Below are 16743 nucleotides of genomic sequence, written 5' to 3'. Positions count from 1 at the left end.
CCAGCGGTTGCTATCGTGATTCATGCATTATTATAAGTCCATTCTCTTCAATCTAATCTAGTCCGAACCAGTGAGCGAGTCTTTACTGGAAGTGCGCAGCACGTCCATCCAACAGGAACTCTGAGTCAGGCTGACGTGTTTATCGTGCTGTAAAGTTAAATACAATCAAGCTATGTTGTATAACGACTGGTCCGTGCACACGTCTGTCCTTACAAACATCACAGATGTGCACATGAGGTGCATGTGATTTATATAAAGCAAAATGAATTTAGAAAAGTTCCACCAATACTGAACCACAGAGCTTGACTAATTCAAAGTTATGGTCTATTTTTGACTCAACAATTTCTATTTTGAGCAGTATTGTGCAAGGACGTGGTTCACTCAAAAAATAAAAAATAAAAAAAAATCCACAAATGATCCACTCAACACCCTTTTGAAGTTTATAGGTAAAGTGCTGTTGAGAACAACCTTCCACCACTGATGTAAAGACCACATGCTCCACCTCTAATTCCATTAAATGAAGCTGGACTTTATCGTCGTGGGGATATAAAAGCAATCATAGGCTGGAAGGCACGAAGCTTTCAGGATATAAATATGGTGCATGTGATGCTGTTTTGAGCAGAAACGGTTGGAGGCATCTAAGGAAGAGTGCAAAGACCTTCTAATCTAATCCATCATAGCGGTAGCCTGCATGTGACCAGCTCATTAAGCACAAATGTGAGCGCATAAGCTCCAGGTTATCAGGGCAATGGTGCCTCGTTGGGCCCAAACATGAGGTAAATGAGGCTGGAATTTAAATGCCACGGGTTACAAAAACACTTTTGAGTGAACTATCCCTGTAAGACAGACGGAACCGTGCGCGCAATGACGGAATGTTTCGCCGAAACTTTGTCTGAGAAGAAAAAAAAGAAGAAATACATACTGCATGTCGTCATGCGCCCTGCGATAGAGTGACACAAGCGCAGACAGAAATAAACGTGCACGAGCACAGAGGCATTACCAGCTGACCGACTTCTGCTTTTCGCTGCGTCTGGCGCAACAAGGGGCGCAGAAGCGGTGAAGGAGGAGTTAAGCGCACAAGAAAAAGCGCGTTTGGCTGCCTGAGAACTAAAGCATGGGGATGTTTGTTAAAGTCACATGGCTCAACTCTCCGTAAATGCCAAACTTTCACGGAGATGTGACGCTCGGTCGCATTCACGATGGAGAACGGGAACCAGACGGTGGTGTACTTCTCTGAGCAGGTGGTTGTGTTGTTTACGTGCGCGCTGTCGTTCGTGGGCTCCTCGCTCATCATCCTCACCTTCATCGTCTGGTCGGACTTGAGGACGACTCCCCGGACGCTCCTGGTTTACCTCTCGGTGTCTGACTGGCTCTCCGCCGTCTCCTACGCCTTCGGAGTCTGGAGGGTTTTCCGCACCGACTCGCTGGACTGCACCATCCAGGGGGCCATCTCCACTTTCGCCAACAGCAGCTCTTTTTTCTGGACCGTCGCCATCGCTGTTTACCTGTACATCTTCATCGTCAGGTCCAGCCAAAGAGTCGCCGACAGCCTGGTGCTCTTTTTCCACCTCGTTAGGTAACGAAGCTCGGTTCTAATCTTTGCTCGTTATGAACTGCAGCGAAGTTTGACTGTGTACCCCGGGGCATCCTGGGAAATCGAGGCAAAAGCCGCTTCACTTTCTAAAACTTAAAAGCGTAGAAACACAATACAGAGGAATAATCTAAAGTGGCTTTTGTTCTTTAAAAAAAAACAGCAAGGATAAAAATTCTATTGTTATTATCCATTTTAGAATAAACAAAAATCCCCCAAACTATTTTGAAATAGTTTAGGAAGTCCAGTAGAATACTCTGTGGAAGAATGGAAACCCAAAGTGGTTTGTGGTTTGTGTATGTCACCTACTAACAGGGCTTTACATCATAACGCAGGTTAGTGGGGTTACGTCAGTGTTTGAAAAGGACCACAGCGCCACAGGCAACCAACAAAAACCAAAACTTGATCGTGCAAATTAATGCTCAACACATCAAATATACAACAGACAGCATATATACTTTATCTATATAAGGGGGGGGGGGGGGGGGGGGGGGCATGTTTTAAATATCCAGTGTGCAAGAAATTAAATATTTTAAACACCAAAGCACAGAGATGTTGTTACTTTGCAAATTAGACGCCGAACTCTCTGAAGCTTAATTTTTTTCCCTGCACATGAATGAGTGCATGGTCATTGTCAGGATGTGAAACTGGAGTCAGTTGTCTGAGCAGTATGATTGAACTATTTTTAACATCACAGCATTTTTGCCCGGGGTACCTCTCTCTGCAGTTATCCTTCTAATTTTGAACTTTTATCTTATCAAAGGCTCCTTCGAATTAAAGACCATACAGTAGAGACTTTCACTGCACGTCCTATAGATAGCACACAAGAAAAACTGCAGCCATCGCTGTGCTTTAGCGTGTGAATTCACGTAGTTTTGTCTTCAGTCACGTTTCTTTCATTATAGCCAGTGAGCTGAAATCATGTTCTGCTCTTTACCTCTTCCCACTGCGGTGCTGCAGCTGGGGGGTCCCCCTGGTCCTCACTGTCACAGCCGTGTCTCTGGGCAAGATTGGCTACGACGCATCGGAGGTGTCCGTGGGCTGGTGCTGGGTCAGGATTCACGCCTCTGACCGCGTCCTGTGGATGCTGCTGACCGGGAAACTCTGGGAGTTCATGGCTTACCTCACCCTTCCCGTCCTCTACATCCTGATCAAGAGGCACATCCACATAGCGGTGAAAATCGAGCCACACGCCAGCTGTTGTCGCATGAAGGAAAATCATTGTCTAACAATATAAATGCAGTCCTTTCATGTTTGCTCCCAAGTGTTTGTTGGCCTCCATCCTATCACCCTTTTGACTCGCACTCCTCATTGACTGTTTCCTTCATGTTTTTTGTTTCTCTGCTGCATGTGTTTGCTCCATTTGCTGCAGCACACTGCCCTGTCCGAGTATCGCCCCATCCTGGCCAACAGGCCTCAGTCGTCCTTTTTCTCCATGGCTGACATGAAGCTCACACTCATTCCCATCATCTTCATCGCTCTGCGTATTTGGAGCACGGTGCGCTTCGTACTGCTGCTAGCTGACTCTCCAGTCAGACAGAACCCCGTGCTCGTCACCCTGCATGTGAGTCTGCATGTGCACACTTCTATCTGATAACTAATATAATTAACAGATGTCGAAATAAGAATACCCATTATTATTAAACATAAATATGTCTGTGTTTTCCATCGATTCTGCAGGGTATCGGTAACACCTCGCAGGGAGCAGCCAACTGCATCATGTTTGTGCTGTTAACTGGACCGATCCGCACGCGCCTCTGCGCCGCGCTCTGCTGCTGTTCCAAGTGCAGCGCGGACTCACAGCACTCGCCCGAAGCTCCTCGCAGGCCGGATCTGTCCGCGCTGGGAGACGAAGAGGGCACCGGGGAGATCCGGACCGACAGATGAGGCTGCAGCTCGTCCATCGGATGCTGACGCAGCGCGAGCAGACGTGCGGGGAGGGGGGGGCCCGAACCGCGCTGAGACTCGTTACAGGAAATGCGCGTTGCAGGCAGAGCCGGTCAGAATTTGGACTGTGAGTTGGAGATGGTGCATTCTGGAGGTTGTACTTGAAGAGCTGCATTATGAACGTTTGTTCCATGGGGACAGTTGACTTAGACCATCACCTTCTACTATTCGTGATGTGAACTTTTGTTTTTCACGTTGTACCTCTGAACGTTTGAGTTTTGGTTGGGTAGACAAAAGTGTAACAGATGAGTTGGAAAATGTATGACTCACAATTAAATGTGTGAATTTAGCAGAACTGACTGTTCATTTCTTGACCAGCTCTGGAGCATCAGCTCTTTGAGCCGCAGTGTTGCAACATTCTTCATACGAGGCGTCCTTCTTTGCTGTGTCATGGAATTAACTCGCTGTGGTGAGAACGTTTGGCCCGGTCATATCACATGTCATCCTTCCTCCTTGAAACCTTAGACTCACTTCTTCTTTAACCCCTGTTGGCTCCTGATAGTCACAGAATGTACCCACTGAACCCCTGTATGAGTCCTGGGGTAGCTTTGGCACCCTCTGTGGCACGTGTTGGCTGTTAGTAGATGAAATGCCACTTTTTAAAATTAGAATTATCAACTTAAAATTGTAATACAGTATTTCAATTACAGTATCGGTTCAGAGAGTGAAAGATTTTGTGGTGAAAAGATCATAAATATAATTCCCATGCTCCTGAAGCCCATAAGCTCTAATGGAAATAGTGTTTGTGTATATTTTCTTGAATACTACCTTTAGCTATCTGTGTTTTAATAACAGACAAAATTGTATTTTTACCTCTCTGGGCTCTTTGCAGAATTCTCTGTCACCCCCTGGATGGCAAGACCTTCACAAGCTTTTGCTTACTTCTATAAATAAATGACAGGAAGTGGAACAGGATAACATCCAAATATATGTTTATAAGAGGTTTATATGACGTCATTACAGGAGTTCTCATGCTCCACATGGAAACCTTCGGTTGTTTATTTTAAAAACAGCGGAGGAGCATAAATACTCTCATCTGTAGATGAATGTGACACAGGTCACCGTTTACTCTCTGAGGAGCATCAGTGAGCAGATGCCATGTGTGGCAAAATGAAGAAAGATGACGTCCAAAATGACCACCGCCCTGCAGGAGTGTAGGGGTCGCACGCAGAGGTCACGCGGAGGATACTCACAGAATGAAGCATCGCGTGACCGACGCTGATGAAGAAAACCAATCGAGACATGACTCAGCTGGATCTCTGCCCACTTCATTCATTAAGTTAAAGAGTCCCAAGGGAGTTCATTATTTTCAATACCATGAGGTGATTATTTGGTTCTCCAACAACAAAGTGGGTCAGAAATTCAAAGTCTTTATGTTTTTAGACTTTACACAACAGAATAATCAAAAGAAATTAAGATGAGCAAATACTTTTGTGATCATCATATTGACTGAGAGCACGTTGACGGTGCCATGTGACAATCTGAAGCCAAACATTAAATAACTTCTGCACGATTCAGCAGTCTTTGCCAAATCATCATCAACTGTGAGATAAAATATCTTCAGGGTGATAATTGTCTCATAAATTTATCATAAATCTGCAGTAACACTCACACTCTTACTCAGACAATAAATCCTGTGTGTGTGTGTGTGTGTGTGTGTGTGTGTGTGTGTGTGTGTGTGTGTGTGTGTGTGTGTTATCACTGTAAAGATTACATGAGCTGTATGGCACCTGTATACTGTATCTGCACACTATGTGAACCAGATATCAATATTAACTGACAGCTATTACATAAAGTGTCCTGAAGCAGAGAGCACAGTCAGCAACCGGAAAAGCTGGTGAAAGCAGCCGGTTGCTCCCTGATCCGGTGATCAAAGTGCAGAAGGAGGACTCCGTCAGGTGAACAACAACAACAGAACAAACTGGACTCACGGTAGGACCCACGCTCAGGCAAAGCCATGGACGAGAAGGAAACATGGGGGAAGCCTGTGGAGAGGAGAGGGGTGAGCTCCTGCGTCGTCCGTACACAAGGACAGAGTTTAACCGAGCAAATACGCCACACTCACAATATTGACTTTTTGCTACAAATGTATTCATCTGTTTCCTGCAACTGTCTTCGGTCAGACATTTAAGGACAATAAAGTCCAAACGTGTTTTTGACCAAATTTAGACTTTATTTAATCTAGACTGCTTTTCAAGTTGTCCGAGTCCTCTTTCCAACCTTAGAGCGGAAAGTGCTTCTGACTTTTGACCTAAATGGAGTTTATAACTTAATACTTATGTATGTAAATAAGGTGAATTTACTGTCACTGGAATTCAATTCCCAATTTATAACCACAAAACTGATTCTTAACAACAGGAGTGCACATTTTGCATTATTTCCCTCCACAGCGTCTGACTGCAGTTTTGGCCCTGGCGACACTCATATCTGCATTCGGCTCATCGTTTCAGTACGGGTACAACGTGGCTGTGATCAACTCTCCAGCGCCGGTAACCATGGAAAAAACAAATAAAAATGCCAGGGAGAATTTTTTTTCAAATCTACACTCGGTGAAGGCGAACATGACACTGTGTCTGCCCTCAGTTCATGCAGCAGTTCTACAACACCACCTATGTGGAGCGTTATGGTCAACCCATGGAGGAGAACTTCCTCACTCTCCTCTGGTCTCTCTCAGTCTCTATGTACCCACTGGGGGGCTTCTTTGGCTCCCTGATGGTGGCTCCTCTGGTCAACAAGTTAGGGAGGTAACCTCGTGTGTCTGTTGCATTTAAAGTCAACAAATGATTGTGCGATGTGCCCTGATGGCCATCCAAACCTGTGACAGGAAGGGCACCCTCCTCTTCAACAACGTCTTCTCCATCGTCCCCGCTGTGATGATGGGGGTCAGCGAAATTGCCAAGTCCTATGAGATCGTCATCGTGGCTAGGTTTATAGTGGGCATCTGTGCAGGTCAGAGAACGTCAAATATTCATCACCCAGAGGTCATTTTTTGACGATTTTCCTTTTCTTTTTAAACTTTGTCTGCAGGTCTGTCGTCCAACGTGGTGCCAATGTACCTGGGAGAGCTCGCTCCCAAGAACCTGAGGGGAGCCCTCGGCATCATACCGCAGCTGTTTATCACGATCGGCATCCTCTGCGCGCAAGTGCTGGGCATCAGACACATACTGGGCAACAGCACTGGTAAATACGACAGGGACTTTAATTATAATGGCTGATTTTCAGGTTAAAGGTGAACCGTCTGTGTCCAGGCTGGACACTTATGCTGGGTTTGACCGGCATCCCCGCCGTCCTCGAGCTTCTGCTGCTGCCTTTCTTCCCGGAGAGCCCCAGGTACATGCTCATTCAGAGAGGAGACGAGGAGACAGCGCAGAGAGGTGAACGCCTTAACCGTCCCAGACCCAGTTAAAAAGGAATCCATAAGGGCATTCAGCAACATGCAGTGTCACCCTCAGCGCTGCAGCGCCTGCGCGGCTGGGAGGACGTGGAGGAGGAGCTGTCCGAGATGCGTCTGGAGGACCAGTCGGAAAAGGCCGAGGGCCGGCTGTCGGTGCTGAACCTGCTCTCTCAGCCTTCCCTTCGCTGGCAGCTGGTTTCCATCGTTGTCATGAACATGGGCCAGCAGCTGTCAGGGGTCAACGCGGTGAGTCTCCCTCAGCTGGCCGGCTGTCCTCGTCCTTCCTAGTGACACAACGCTCAAATAAAGCTCCACTGCAGCTTTACACAGTCTCTTTCTGTCGCTCTCCAGATCTACTACTACGCTGACAGCATATACGCCTCAGCTGGGGTCAAGCAGAATGACATCCAATACGTCACCGTGGGAACGGGAGCAGTGAATGTCTTTATGACCATAGCTGCTGTAGGTACCAGCCTTCACAGATACGCTGAAAGCAGGATGTGAAAACAGCAGGAGAAGGTTTTCTGAACGGCTCGGCGCTTTCTCTCCTCACCAGGTCTTCATCGTGGAGGCTTCTGGCCGACGGCTGCTCCTCCTCATCGGGTTTGGCATCTGCTGCACAGCCTGTGTGCTGCTGACCGCCGCGCTCAGCCTCCAGGTATCCTGTCAGAGCTTCAGTTTCAGTCAGATGCTTCTCTGCTTCCCCCTAGTGGGTCCACACAAGGACGTCTTCTGAACATTAGACGAAAAGCATTACAGCAGATTTGCTCTTGCTGTCCCACTGCATCGGTAGATTACTGTGTGTCATCCTGAGTGATGGTGCAAATAACTTATTAATGAACCGCATATGAAGAAATCCAATTAGCTGCACCGGCAGAACCATCTGAGTAGAGCTGAAGCTGGCAGCAGTAAAGCTGGTGGTCATGTCGGTAATGTGGCAGTAAAAACAGCCATTACACTTCACAGAAGCGTTCAGGCGTTACGTGTTTAAAAACGCTGCTGCTGACTCGACACCTCTGTTTTCTTGGGTCATGAGAACTCGGAGACATTAAAACAGTCACCAGCCACAAAGGTAAAGCTGACCATTAGGCAGAACCACAAGGCCCGCGCTGCCCTCCTGCTAACCTGTAATCTCAGCCACGTCCAGAATCCTCCTGCGTTCATCATTCGCATCCACATTCAGGGCTGAACAAACGCAACCATGAATTTAATGTGTATCTGCCGTGGAAACGTCTTGAAAGCGACTGTCGGATGTGTGTTAACAGAACAGCGTCTTTTGGATGCCCTACATCAGCATCATCTGTGTCATCATCTACGTCGTGGGTCACGCCATCGGACCCAGTGAGTCTGGCCCCCACCACCGCTTATCTACACACACTGATTACAGCCGGATGCACCATTAGCTGAAGTGTTGTTTGGCTGTGGGCAGACATGTAATGATGGATGTTGCAAATGTGTGCAGGCCCTCGACACAGGGTCGGGTTTTTTTTGCCCAGAAGTGTGTTTTTGTCTGGGTTGACCACTTCTGTGGGGTCTCTGCAGGTCCTATTCCTTATGTGGTGACAACGGAGATGTTCAGGCAGTCGGCTAGGCCCGCAGCCTTCATGGTGGCTGGATCTGTCCACTGGCTCTCCAACTTCACGGTTGGCCTCGTCTTTCCTTTCATGGAGGTCGGTGTCACATCATTTTCAGGAACCTATAGATACTCGATCTTTATCCTGAGAGTTGGAGAGCAGCTGTTAGACCGAAAAGATACTCCCAATTCCAATTAGATGTAAAAAGCTTCACCTTCAGCTCCTGTTAGGTGCACCAGCAGGGTTCTCTCCACACAGAGATGTTTTTTCTGTCAGCTCTCAGTACAGTCAATACCCCACGGCCCACATGAAAGTAGTCTCCATTGTGCTTCCATGAAGCTACTACAGGTTAAAATTATGCTCCCTTTAATGTCACTCAATGGTTGACTCTAAACTTTAAAATATTTACAATCAGGAATTTTCACCAAAATTATTGGGGGGAAAAAGCCGATGTGTGATCCGCAACTTTCCTCAGATATTAGGAATATACACCCGGTCCCACTGCAGCATAGATTTGAGATACATTTACTAAATATATGAATGAAGTGGTGACAGTATTGTTATTGTCACTGTGGCCATCATCTCTTCTCCCCTTCCTCCCCCCAGAGAGGCCTGGGCCCCTATAGCTTCATCATCTTTTCCATCATCTGTCTGCTCACGCTGGTCTACATCTGGCTGGTGGTCCCGGAGACAAAGAGCAAGACTTTCCTGGAGATCTGCCAGATGTTCGCCTCCAGGAACAATGTGGAGATCAAACTGGGCGACGGAGATCTGCCCCTCAAAGAAAAGGGGCCACGAGCCACGGCCCTCTGAAGAGAGAGGAGGGTATTCAAGAGGCAGGAAGCCTCTACACTGGCGGTGGGACGTTTTAATTCATCCTCTATTTTTATTTTTCATCCATGTGTATGTTTTTATAGAAATGAATGTAAAATATAATTAGTGAAGTAATAAATATTGAATAATGAAATATTCAAACAAACTCTTTTCACTCTTTATTAATGCTGAAAACACGAGTACACCAGACTCCTAAAGTCCCACGACTACGTTGTATATAGATGTTCTCATACTTTATATCTGAGATATTTGGCTTTGCCGCCACCTCAGGAGCATCGGTACTGACCGTCCAGCTCTACTCCTCCATAAAGACTCAGTCTGGTGGTCCCCCAGCTTATCACGTTGCCCACCACAGTGCTGTTCCCCTCACATGACATCTGGTCTCGGATGTCTGCCGTGCTCAGACGGTAGTCCCACATGTTGACATCGGTCATCTTGCCCACAAATGCGTTTGAATTCGAGATGCCCAGTACTCCATCCTGGTCTCTGCCCAGGATGAACACCCCGCTGAGGCTGACCGAGTACCCGCTCTTCAGGTACCGCTGCTCCCCCACCATGCCGTTGATCCAAAGCTCTGCTGCGCCCAAGTCGGACGACCATGTGACACAATAGTTGGTCCAGTCGTGGGCCCTGAAACTGTGCGGCAGGTTAACAAACGCGTTGCCGATCCACAGGCCCACCTCTCTCGCGTTCATGTCTTCAGTGATGGAAATGGTGATTTCATTGTCGTGTTCACTGCTGGAGTAGGAGAGGACCGTGTTGATCTCCTCGGGCTTGGACAGGACGTGCATGCAGATGGTAAAGGCGTTCAGGTAGATGGGATGGCTGACGTGAGCTAAAGCGTAACCACCGTCATTGTTGTCCTGGAAGTTGAGCACCAGAGGAAACAGACCAGTATGCTCTGAGGAAAGGGGAGAACTGGGATGAGGATGGTGGGACAGACGTCCGTGCGGTCAGAAATGAGGTCTCTCCATCAGGAAACCAAAGAACTCACCGTTTTTATTTTGCGGCCCTGAGCCGCGAATCCCACCTTAACAACAAAGAGTTATCAGCACCTGCATCTCACATGCAATGACTAAACCTGTTACTTTCATTTTAAAGCATTCAGTCACCTGCATAAAGGTACTTCCCCAGTGATGTGATCAGACCTTCGATCTTAAGGAGCTTGGATTCAATCTCATCTTGACGGCAAAAGGCTGAAAAAGGCAGTGCGTGAAAACAAGGATTAATCTCCAGTGTTTTCCAGAAAACAGGGAAAAAAAACTCTAGTAATAGTACATAAACAACTAAAAGTGCATCCTGATATATGTAAAATCATCCTTTTATATGGTGAAATCTACCAAATAATCCTGAAATGGAAGTGTGTGTGGATCAGATTGCATCCTGCATACTGTGAAATGTACAGAATCCTCCCATATATATTTAGTCATGTGTTGTGTATCAAACTGTGGCCTCTGGTTTGGTTCTGTAACCTGTGTGCAGTGTCAGAGCACGCTACCCACTTCCCTTCCCAAGGCGCGGCAGGAACGACGACTCCACCATGCGGTCATTGAGGGGCTGAGCGATGCGGTAGTCGTTCCACAGGGTCTTGTTGTCTAAGTCCATCAGGGTGCTCTCCAGCTTCCTGATCTGAGGAAGCAGACAAGGGTCGTCTGATGTGAAATGTTTAAGTTCTGCTACAGATGCATGTTTTTCCTCTTAGAATTTCGGATTTGGGGGCCAAAGTTGTCCTGGGTGCTGTACCTGGTTGTGGGAGAGAGTGATAGGCGTGTCAAACACCGTCCAGAGGATGCTCTCGTAGCACGGCGGCGTGGTGAGGGAGCCCTGGTATCTGAAGAAGTGGTTCAGGTTCTCGGGGAGCATGGAGCGCATGTCCAGGCTGGATATATTCATGGACTGACCTGCCCGGATGTCCAGGTTTCACTCAAGCATCTATTGAAGTGTAATTACCCCAGTGTGCAGCAAAACGTACCTGCATACTTGATTTTGCCCAGGTTGGAGATGAAATCGCTGTAGTAGGTGTTCTCAAAATGTCCATCCTGGAGGGGTTACACAAACCAGCGTGAGACCAATTGTGTTGTTCTTGACAGAAAAGCACAGTATCCAAGCTGTGAGCGGAACTTTTGAACCCACGAGTGAAGGAAAAAACAACAGAGCGTTCTCTTCAAAGGGCATTTCCAAAGGGGAGGAACAATATTTTTTCCACTACAAAGACTTCCCTCAGCAGAACTGATGCCCATTCATCAGAAAGAGCGTTTGCATCCTGGTGCAGAGGGGGTGGAAAAAAGGAACAAAAGTGTGTGTCTTACGTACATCATAGAAAAAGGCGAGTACAGCCAGGCCGTCAGGTTTGTCTCTGGCTTCAATAAAGCTCTTGTACTTGTCAGAATTATAATGGACGACGTGGAGCTGAAAGACAAGTAGAGACAGTGTCGCTGATAAGAGGCTGAAAGCTGGAGCGAGAAGTCAGACGCAGCCAAACACGCACTCAAAATGGGCTCCCTTGAGCAGAACTCCATGTAAAACCTGACTGGGGTAAAACTGGGGGTGGAACATTTTGTTGTTCAAATGTGTAAATGGACAATTTGTGCAAAATTCATGATCATTTCAGCATTCAGCATTACAGCCTTGACATAAAGAGCATGTTTAGGTTTGTTCTTGGTAAAAGTAGTGGAGTTTAAATGACTGAATGCATCCTTTAACCTCTGCCATGTAGCGGATGCCGTCTATAGTGTGCTCCGCTCCGCTGGCCTCCAGGTCCCAGCCGCCCCAGTGCAGATGCATCTGGACAGCTGTGTATTTCCCCGGGAGTCCCTCTGTGATCATCATGGTGGGGGGAAGGTCAATTTGAACTGATGGAAGCACACAAAAAAGTTAGAATTTCATTCATTTAAGTAGATTTGTTTTATTTTATTTTTTTTGCTGTTTGGGGAGCATAATGAGCACAGGGCCTTCAAATAGCTGGAATAATTCTCAGGGTTTGTTTCAGACCTGTCCCAGTCCTGCCTTTAGCCTGCAGCTGGAGCTTTCTTTCTTTTGTTGGGGTTTTCGGTTTTGAAAAACAGTCTCTTAAGAGGTCTCTACAGTATTAAGGATAATCCTTCCGAGGCATGTTTGAACCAGACGAGTATTCCCGAGAAGAAAAGAGGAAGGTAACGCAGAATGACATATGCTATGACGTTCCCTTATTTGTGAAACAACCTGAATCCTCACAGCTTCCAGTTTCCAGAAGAGGTTAATGGGTCAATTTTCCTCACATTTGCAGAAATTAAAAATAAATTTTCAGTAAAATGTGCCCACAAGAGATGGAACTACCTAAAGTGCGCCATGCCCTGTGAAATAAACTCTGCATTAAGATTAGTGTAAGTGAGGTTAATGAGGTCAGCGAGTATTGTTAAAAAAAAAAGCAGAAGCTTTCAAATTCAGTTATTAATGCAACAATTTCAGGAATGATGTAATGAATTCCTCAGAAATTTCCAAAAGCTAACTTTAAAAAAAAGACAAAAAAACAGAAAGTGATTTGTTTATTTATTGGCTGTATTGTCTCACCGGTGTGACCGTTGTTGGTCATGAGGAAATCCCCCCTCTGAGCATTGTAGCCGCTCAGCTTCAGCTGCAACATGTCTGGGTTGAATCGCACGTTGCGTCGCTGGATGTCGATGGGCGACTGCTGCTTTCCTCCACATGCAGGGTATTTGGTGGGCCAGTGCATCTGATCCAAAGCCCCCTCTATGGCAACAACGCACATATCAATTTATAGTGTAAAGCGTGTGCAAATAGGTGCATCAAATCATACGGGTGGGAATATTCTGTCCAGCCTTTCCCATAGTATAGTATAGTATAGTATAGTATAGTATAGTATAGTATAGTATAGTATAGTATAATATAGTATAGAACAGTACAGTATAGTATAGAACAGTATAGTATAGTATAGTATAGTATAGTACAGTATAGTACAGTACAGTATAGTATAGAACAGTATAGTATAGTATAGAACAGTACAGTACAGTAAAGTATAGAACAGTATAGTATAGTATAGTATAGTACAGTACAGTATAGTATAGTACAGTACAGTATAGTATAGTATAGTATAGTAATAATCGATCAAGTTGATGTCACTACAATAAAAAAGGTAAATGCTATGTTTTCTATGTTAAATCTCAGTCATCCATCATAAATAGTAAATAAATTGAACAGACAGAGCAGCTTTATTTACTATTAGAACAATTTAAACCTTTAGACTTGGGTTGTTTTTTTTACTGTATTTTATTTTCACTGCTCACCTGCTGCCAGTGTTCTGTTTGTATAGCTGTGAAGTAAAGTTCTATTTTGGTATCGACGCCACCCATGACCACAGCAGCCACATGCCTCAGGAGAGTGTCACTTATTAATTAGGCTACATGACTTAATTACAGGCTGATAACAACTAAACTGGCCAAAATTCATCGTTTTATATACCGTATAAACCATATATAATCACACATATTACGGTGACCTCTCAGTATAGGCTACTTTAATTCGATTAAATTCGGACACATGTAGCCTAAACTTTTTTCCTGACTAGATAATTCGATCATTTCTATAAGCCTACCTGTGTACGTCCAGTGTATGCCATCAAGGTGAACGCCAGCACTGACCACACAGAAGAAAAGAGCGGAGGCGAACACGCAGATCTGCTCCATCGCTGCGTCTTTACGCACGGCTCTGACGCCTCTGCTCTCTCCTGTGCCGCTTTTAAGGCTGCCAGCTCAAGATGGTGTTGAAACTTCCTGATGGAAACGCCCAAGTTTCTCCCGAACGACTCTAAAAGTAACGTGAAATCGGCTTACGACAGCTGAAAGTTGGTTTACTCCAGGGAGACTGTCATGATTCGCAGTTAATCGATGAACGCGTCATCGTTGGTGGAGAAGGACATCAGTCTGCTTTTGATTACGATAAAAAGTTTTACAGTAAACCTTGGAAAGTTATTTTACACGTGAGTAGCACAAAGACCTTCACAGCAACAGCAATAGCTATGGCTTTTTCCTGGTAAAACTATCTCGGTTTGAAAATAATAGAAGAAAATATACATGAATGATCGTGGCCGCGGTAACAGAGCACGTCACCTCGTGCGCATCACCTCCTGTTACGCACTAGTCAAAACATGCTGGATACCTAAAGTGCCAGAGCTATTAACTGACAGGGAGGGAGCACAGCTGTGGCTAGAATAAGAATAAGGTTATTTATCAATGTTTTAATCGCCAATGAGCAGAATAATAAAAGCAAACAACGGATTATAATTGCTGCTCATTTTCTTGGCACCATTTGGGTTTGCAGAGAAACCAGCAAGATCAATCGCTTGAACTGGTGAGGCTCTTTTGTATTTGGCTCATTTACCTGAGACGAACTTGCTGTTGTTGGTCGCCTGTGCAGGAACAGTAATATGCTATTTTCACACCCATATTTTGTTTTAATTCCATTTGACTTGTTGTTTTATTTTATTAAGTGAGGATTTGAGATTAGTGTTGGTCTGGCTTAATTAATTTAGTGAGAATAAAGATCTGTCTGCTGTAAGAAAAGACTTCCCTTGATTTAAGACTCTTTCACGTTCTCCCTCCCCTCCCCTGAGACACATCCCACACGTGAGGGTTTGAATATCAAACACACTAAAGGCAAAGTAAAAAAAGAAGGGTTGAGCGGGGAATGTGGGGAAAACAGAAGTGACGTTGGTCGTTGGGAATGTTTCATGAAGAAACCACAGATTCGACGCCTCTTGGCATGCACCCTGCAAACACCAGCATTTAAGACTGAACTAAAGCTGCCTTGCAGCTCAGTAAATCACCAGCCTCATGGCTTCATCTTTGCTTGAAGGGTGATCATAGTGTTTAACATCCTGAAGACCTTAATGATGCATATACCTGCCAATTTACTGTAAAGGCCACATATGTTGAGTGAGACATATATGATTCAGCTGCTGGATTATGTCATTGGAAGTAATCAAAATAGATTATTCCGTTGTCACGCTGATATTTTTGTATTTCGCTTTGTCAGAAATAAATGAAAATATAAGCTGTCTTTTGTGTGACACATGTCAAGTATATTTTATATCGCAGTAGCAGCCATGACAGAACATGCATGTTGTTGTCTATTTGGGATATTTATTGCTTGGTGAAATTTGTTTTTTTCTTTTTACTCATTTTACATTTTCTTTGTTGTTTAAAGCTTTTCCCTTATTTGGAGATATTAATAGTTCCTCTTTATTGTATTATAATTCAAGAATGGAGTTTTACTGGTGTAAACATGAGTACATAGAAGCAGCAGTCATGTCTTTTTTCAGGAACAGGACATCTACTAGTTTAGGTCCAGATCAGAATGCAACCTCTAATTTGTCATTTTCAAGAAAAAGGAAGTACAAATCAAATGAAAACAATACATAAAAGTAAACACTATACAAAGATCATTGATGTGTTTTGGCACAAAAAGGCCCAGTTGTTTATGTCATTAGCATTTCCCCACAATACTCAAACTGCCTGGAGTGAAGAGCTATTGTTTTAGCAACACAATAAAACAGAAAGAAAAAGAAGTCTGGTTATTAAAAAGTTTCTGAAGACACCAAAATACTCAGTCTCCTGACAGATACCACCACATATGAGAAACTCAAGCGAGACCCCACCAGCTCATACAAGAAGAAGGTGGTAGACTTACTACAGAAACTGGAAAAGGATAAAGCCATTGACAGACCACAATACTACCGTCTATATCCAGGAGAAACCATCCCTTGCATTTATGGATTGCCCAAGATCCACAAACCAGGGACTCCTCTCAGACCCATAGTAAGCAGCATCAATTCTGTAACCTACAACATTTCCAAATACTTGGCCTCCATCTTGTCGCCCATGGTTGGCAACACCCCACAGCACATCAAAAACTCCCAAGACTTTGCTCAAAAAGTCGTTGGACTCACACTACTTCCAGAAGAGACTATGGTATCTTATGATGTCACGTAACTCTTCACGTGCATCCCCACCGCCAGCGCCATAGACACCATCCACAAGCACCTTCTATTGGACAAGAATCTTACAGAAAGAACAACCTTAACACCGGCCCAAATCTGCACCATGCTGGACCTGTGTTTGAACACCACCTATTTCCAGTACAGAGAAGGCTTCTACAGGCAGAAACATGGCTGTGCCATGGGTTCACCAGTATCCCCCATAGTTGCCAACCTATACATGGAGAAGGTGGAATCCCAGGCCCTGACATCCTTCACAGGAACTGTGCCAAGCCACTGGTTCAGGTATGTTGATGACACCTGGGTCAAAATTCAAACACAAGAATTGGAAGCGTTCTCCGATCACCTCAACAAAACAGACGAGCATGTAAAATTCACCCGGGAAGATGTAAAAGGAAACAGTCTGGCCTTT

At 45.2% G+C, this 16743-nt stretch overlaps 3 protein-coding genes across 4 annotated transcripts; 2 read left to right on the top strand and 1 right to left on the bottom strand.

Moving 5' to 3' along the window:
• Nucleotides 1-621: 621 nt before the first annotated feature.
• gpr157 (G protein-coupled receptor 157) lies at nt 622-3833 on the top strand. Of its 2 annotated transcripts, XM_003963221.3 has the most exons (4): nt 980-1576; nt 2552-2765; nt 2964-3155; nt 3272-3833. In XM_003963221.3, exons 1-4 carry the CDS (start codon nt 1200-1202, stop codon nt 3476-3478), a joined length of 990 nt encoding a protein of 329 aa, XP_003963270.2. In that variant the 5' UTR covers nt 980-1199; the 3' UTR covers nt 3479-3833. The 2 variants fall into 2 exon arrangements, with proteins under 2 accessions (XP_029689624.1, XP_003963270.2); XM_029833764.1 differs by lacking the exon at nt 2964-3155 and having other exon boundaries at nt 622-1576.
• Nucleotides 3834-5365: 1532 nt separating this feature from the next.
• On the top strand, nt 5366-9454 carry slc2a5 (solute carrier family 2 member 5). Its single transcript, XM_003963222.3, has 12 exons — nt 5366-5540; nt 5929-6027; nt 6122-6282; nt 6363-6487; nt 6566-6718; nt 6787-6912; nt 6991-7178; nt 7284-7394; nt 7489-7590; nt 8198-8273; nt 8475-8602; nt 9113-9454. The coding sequence occupies exons 1-12, from the start codon at nt 5496-5498 to the stop codon at nt 9317-9319; spliced, it is 1521 nt and encodes a 506-aa protein (XP_003963271.2). The 5' UTR covers nt 5366-5495; the 3' UTR covers nt 9320-9454.
• Nucleotides 9455-9485: 31 nt separating this feature from the next.
• On the bottom strand, nt 9486-14108 carry ca6 (carbonic anhydrase VI). The gene is made up of 10 exons (XM_011621962.2): nt 13932-14108; nt 12890-13069; nt 12044-12192; nt 11654-11749; nt 11313-11379; nt 11084-11241; nt 10843-10969; nt 10453-10536; nt 10335-10370; nt 9486-10241 (listed from the first exon to the last, which is right to left on the bottom strand). The coding sequence occupies exons 1-10, from the start codon at nt 14020-14022 to the stop codon at nt 9607-9609; spliced, it is 1623 nt and encodes a 540-aa protein (XP_011620264.1). The 5' UTR covers nt 14023-14108; the 3' UTR covers nt 9486-9606.
• Between the last annotated feature and the right edge of the window lie 2635 nt (nt 14109-16743).

Source organism: Takifugu rubripes, chromosome 3, assembly GCF_901000725.2.
Source record: "Takifugu rubripes chromosome 3, fTakRub1.2, whole genome shotgun sequence".
NCBI lineage: Eukaryota > Metazoa > Chordata > Actinopteri > Tetraodontiformes > Tetraodontidae > Takifugu > Takifugu rubripes.
The sequence above is the reverse complement of the archived record's forward strand: the minus strand, read 5'-3'. Positions and strand labels throughout refer to the sequence as shown.

What these genes read in the sequence shown, in the direction of transcription:
- gpr157 (XM_003963221.3), top strand. Translation starts at nt 1,200, where the DNA reads ATGGAGAACGGGAACCAGACGGTGGTGTACTTCTCTGAGCAGGTGGTT. An exon ending in CTCTTTTTCCACCTCGTTAG is followed by an intron (nt 1,577 to 2,551) that starts GTAACGAAGCTC and finishes GCGGTGCTGCAG; the next exon opens with CTGGGGGGTCCCCCTGGTCC. An exon ending in AGAGGCACATCCACATAGCG is followed by an intron (nt 2,766 to 2,963) that starts GTGAAAATCGAG and finishes CATTTGCTGCAG; the next exon opens with CACACTGCCCTGTCCGAGTA.
- slc2a5 (XM_003963222.3), top strand. Translation starts at nt 5,496, where the DNA reads ATGGACGAGAAGGAAACATGGGGGAAGCCTGTGGAGAGGAGAGGG. An exon ending in TGATCAACTCTCCAGCGCCG is followed by an intron (nt 6,028 to 6,121) that starts GTAACCATGGAA and finishes GTCTGCCCTCAG; the next exon opens with TTCATGCAGCAGTTCTACAA. An exon ending in TCTTTATGACCATAGCTGCT is followed by an intron (nt 7,395 to 7,488) that starts GTAGGTACCAGC and finishes TCTCCTCACCAG; the next exon opens with GTCTTCATCGTGGAGGCTTC.
- ca6 (XM_011621962.2), bottom strand. Translation starts at nt 14,022, where the DNA reads ATGGAGCAGATCTGCGTGTTCGCCTCCGCTCTTTTCTTCTGTGTGGTC. An exon ending in GGGCAAAATCAAGTATGCAG is followed by an intron (nt 11,242 to 11,312) that starts GTACGTTTTGCT and finishes ACATCCGGGCAG; the next exon opens with GTCAGTCCATGAATATATCC. An exon ending in TCACTCTCTCCCACAACCAG is followed by an intron (nt 10,970 to 11,083) that starts GTACAGCACCCA and finishes CTGCTTCCTCAG; the next exon opens with ATCAGGAAGCTGGAGAGCAC.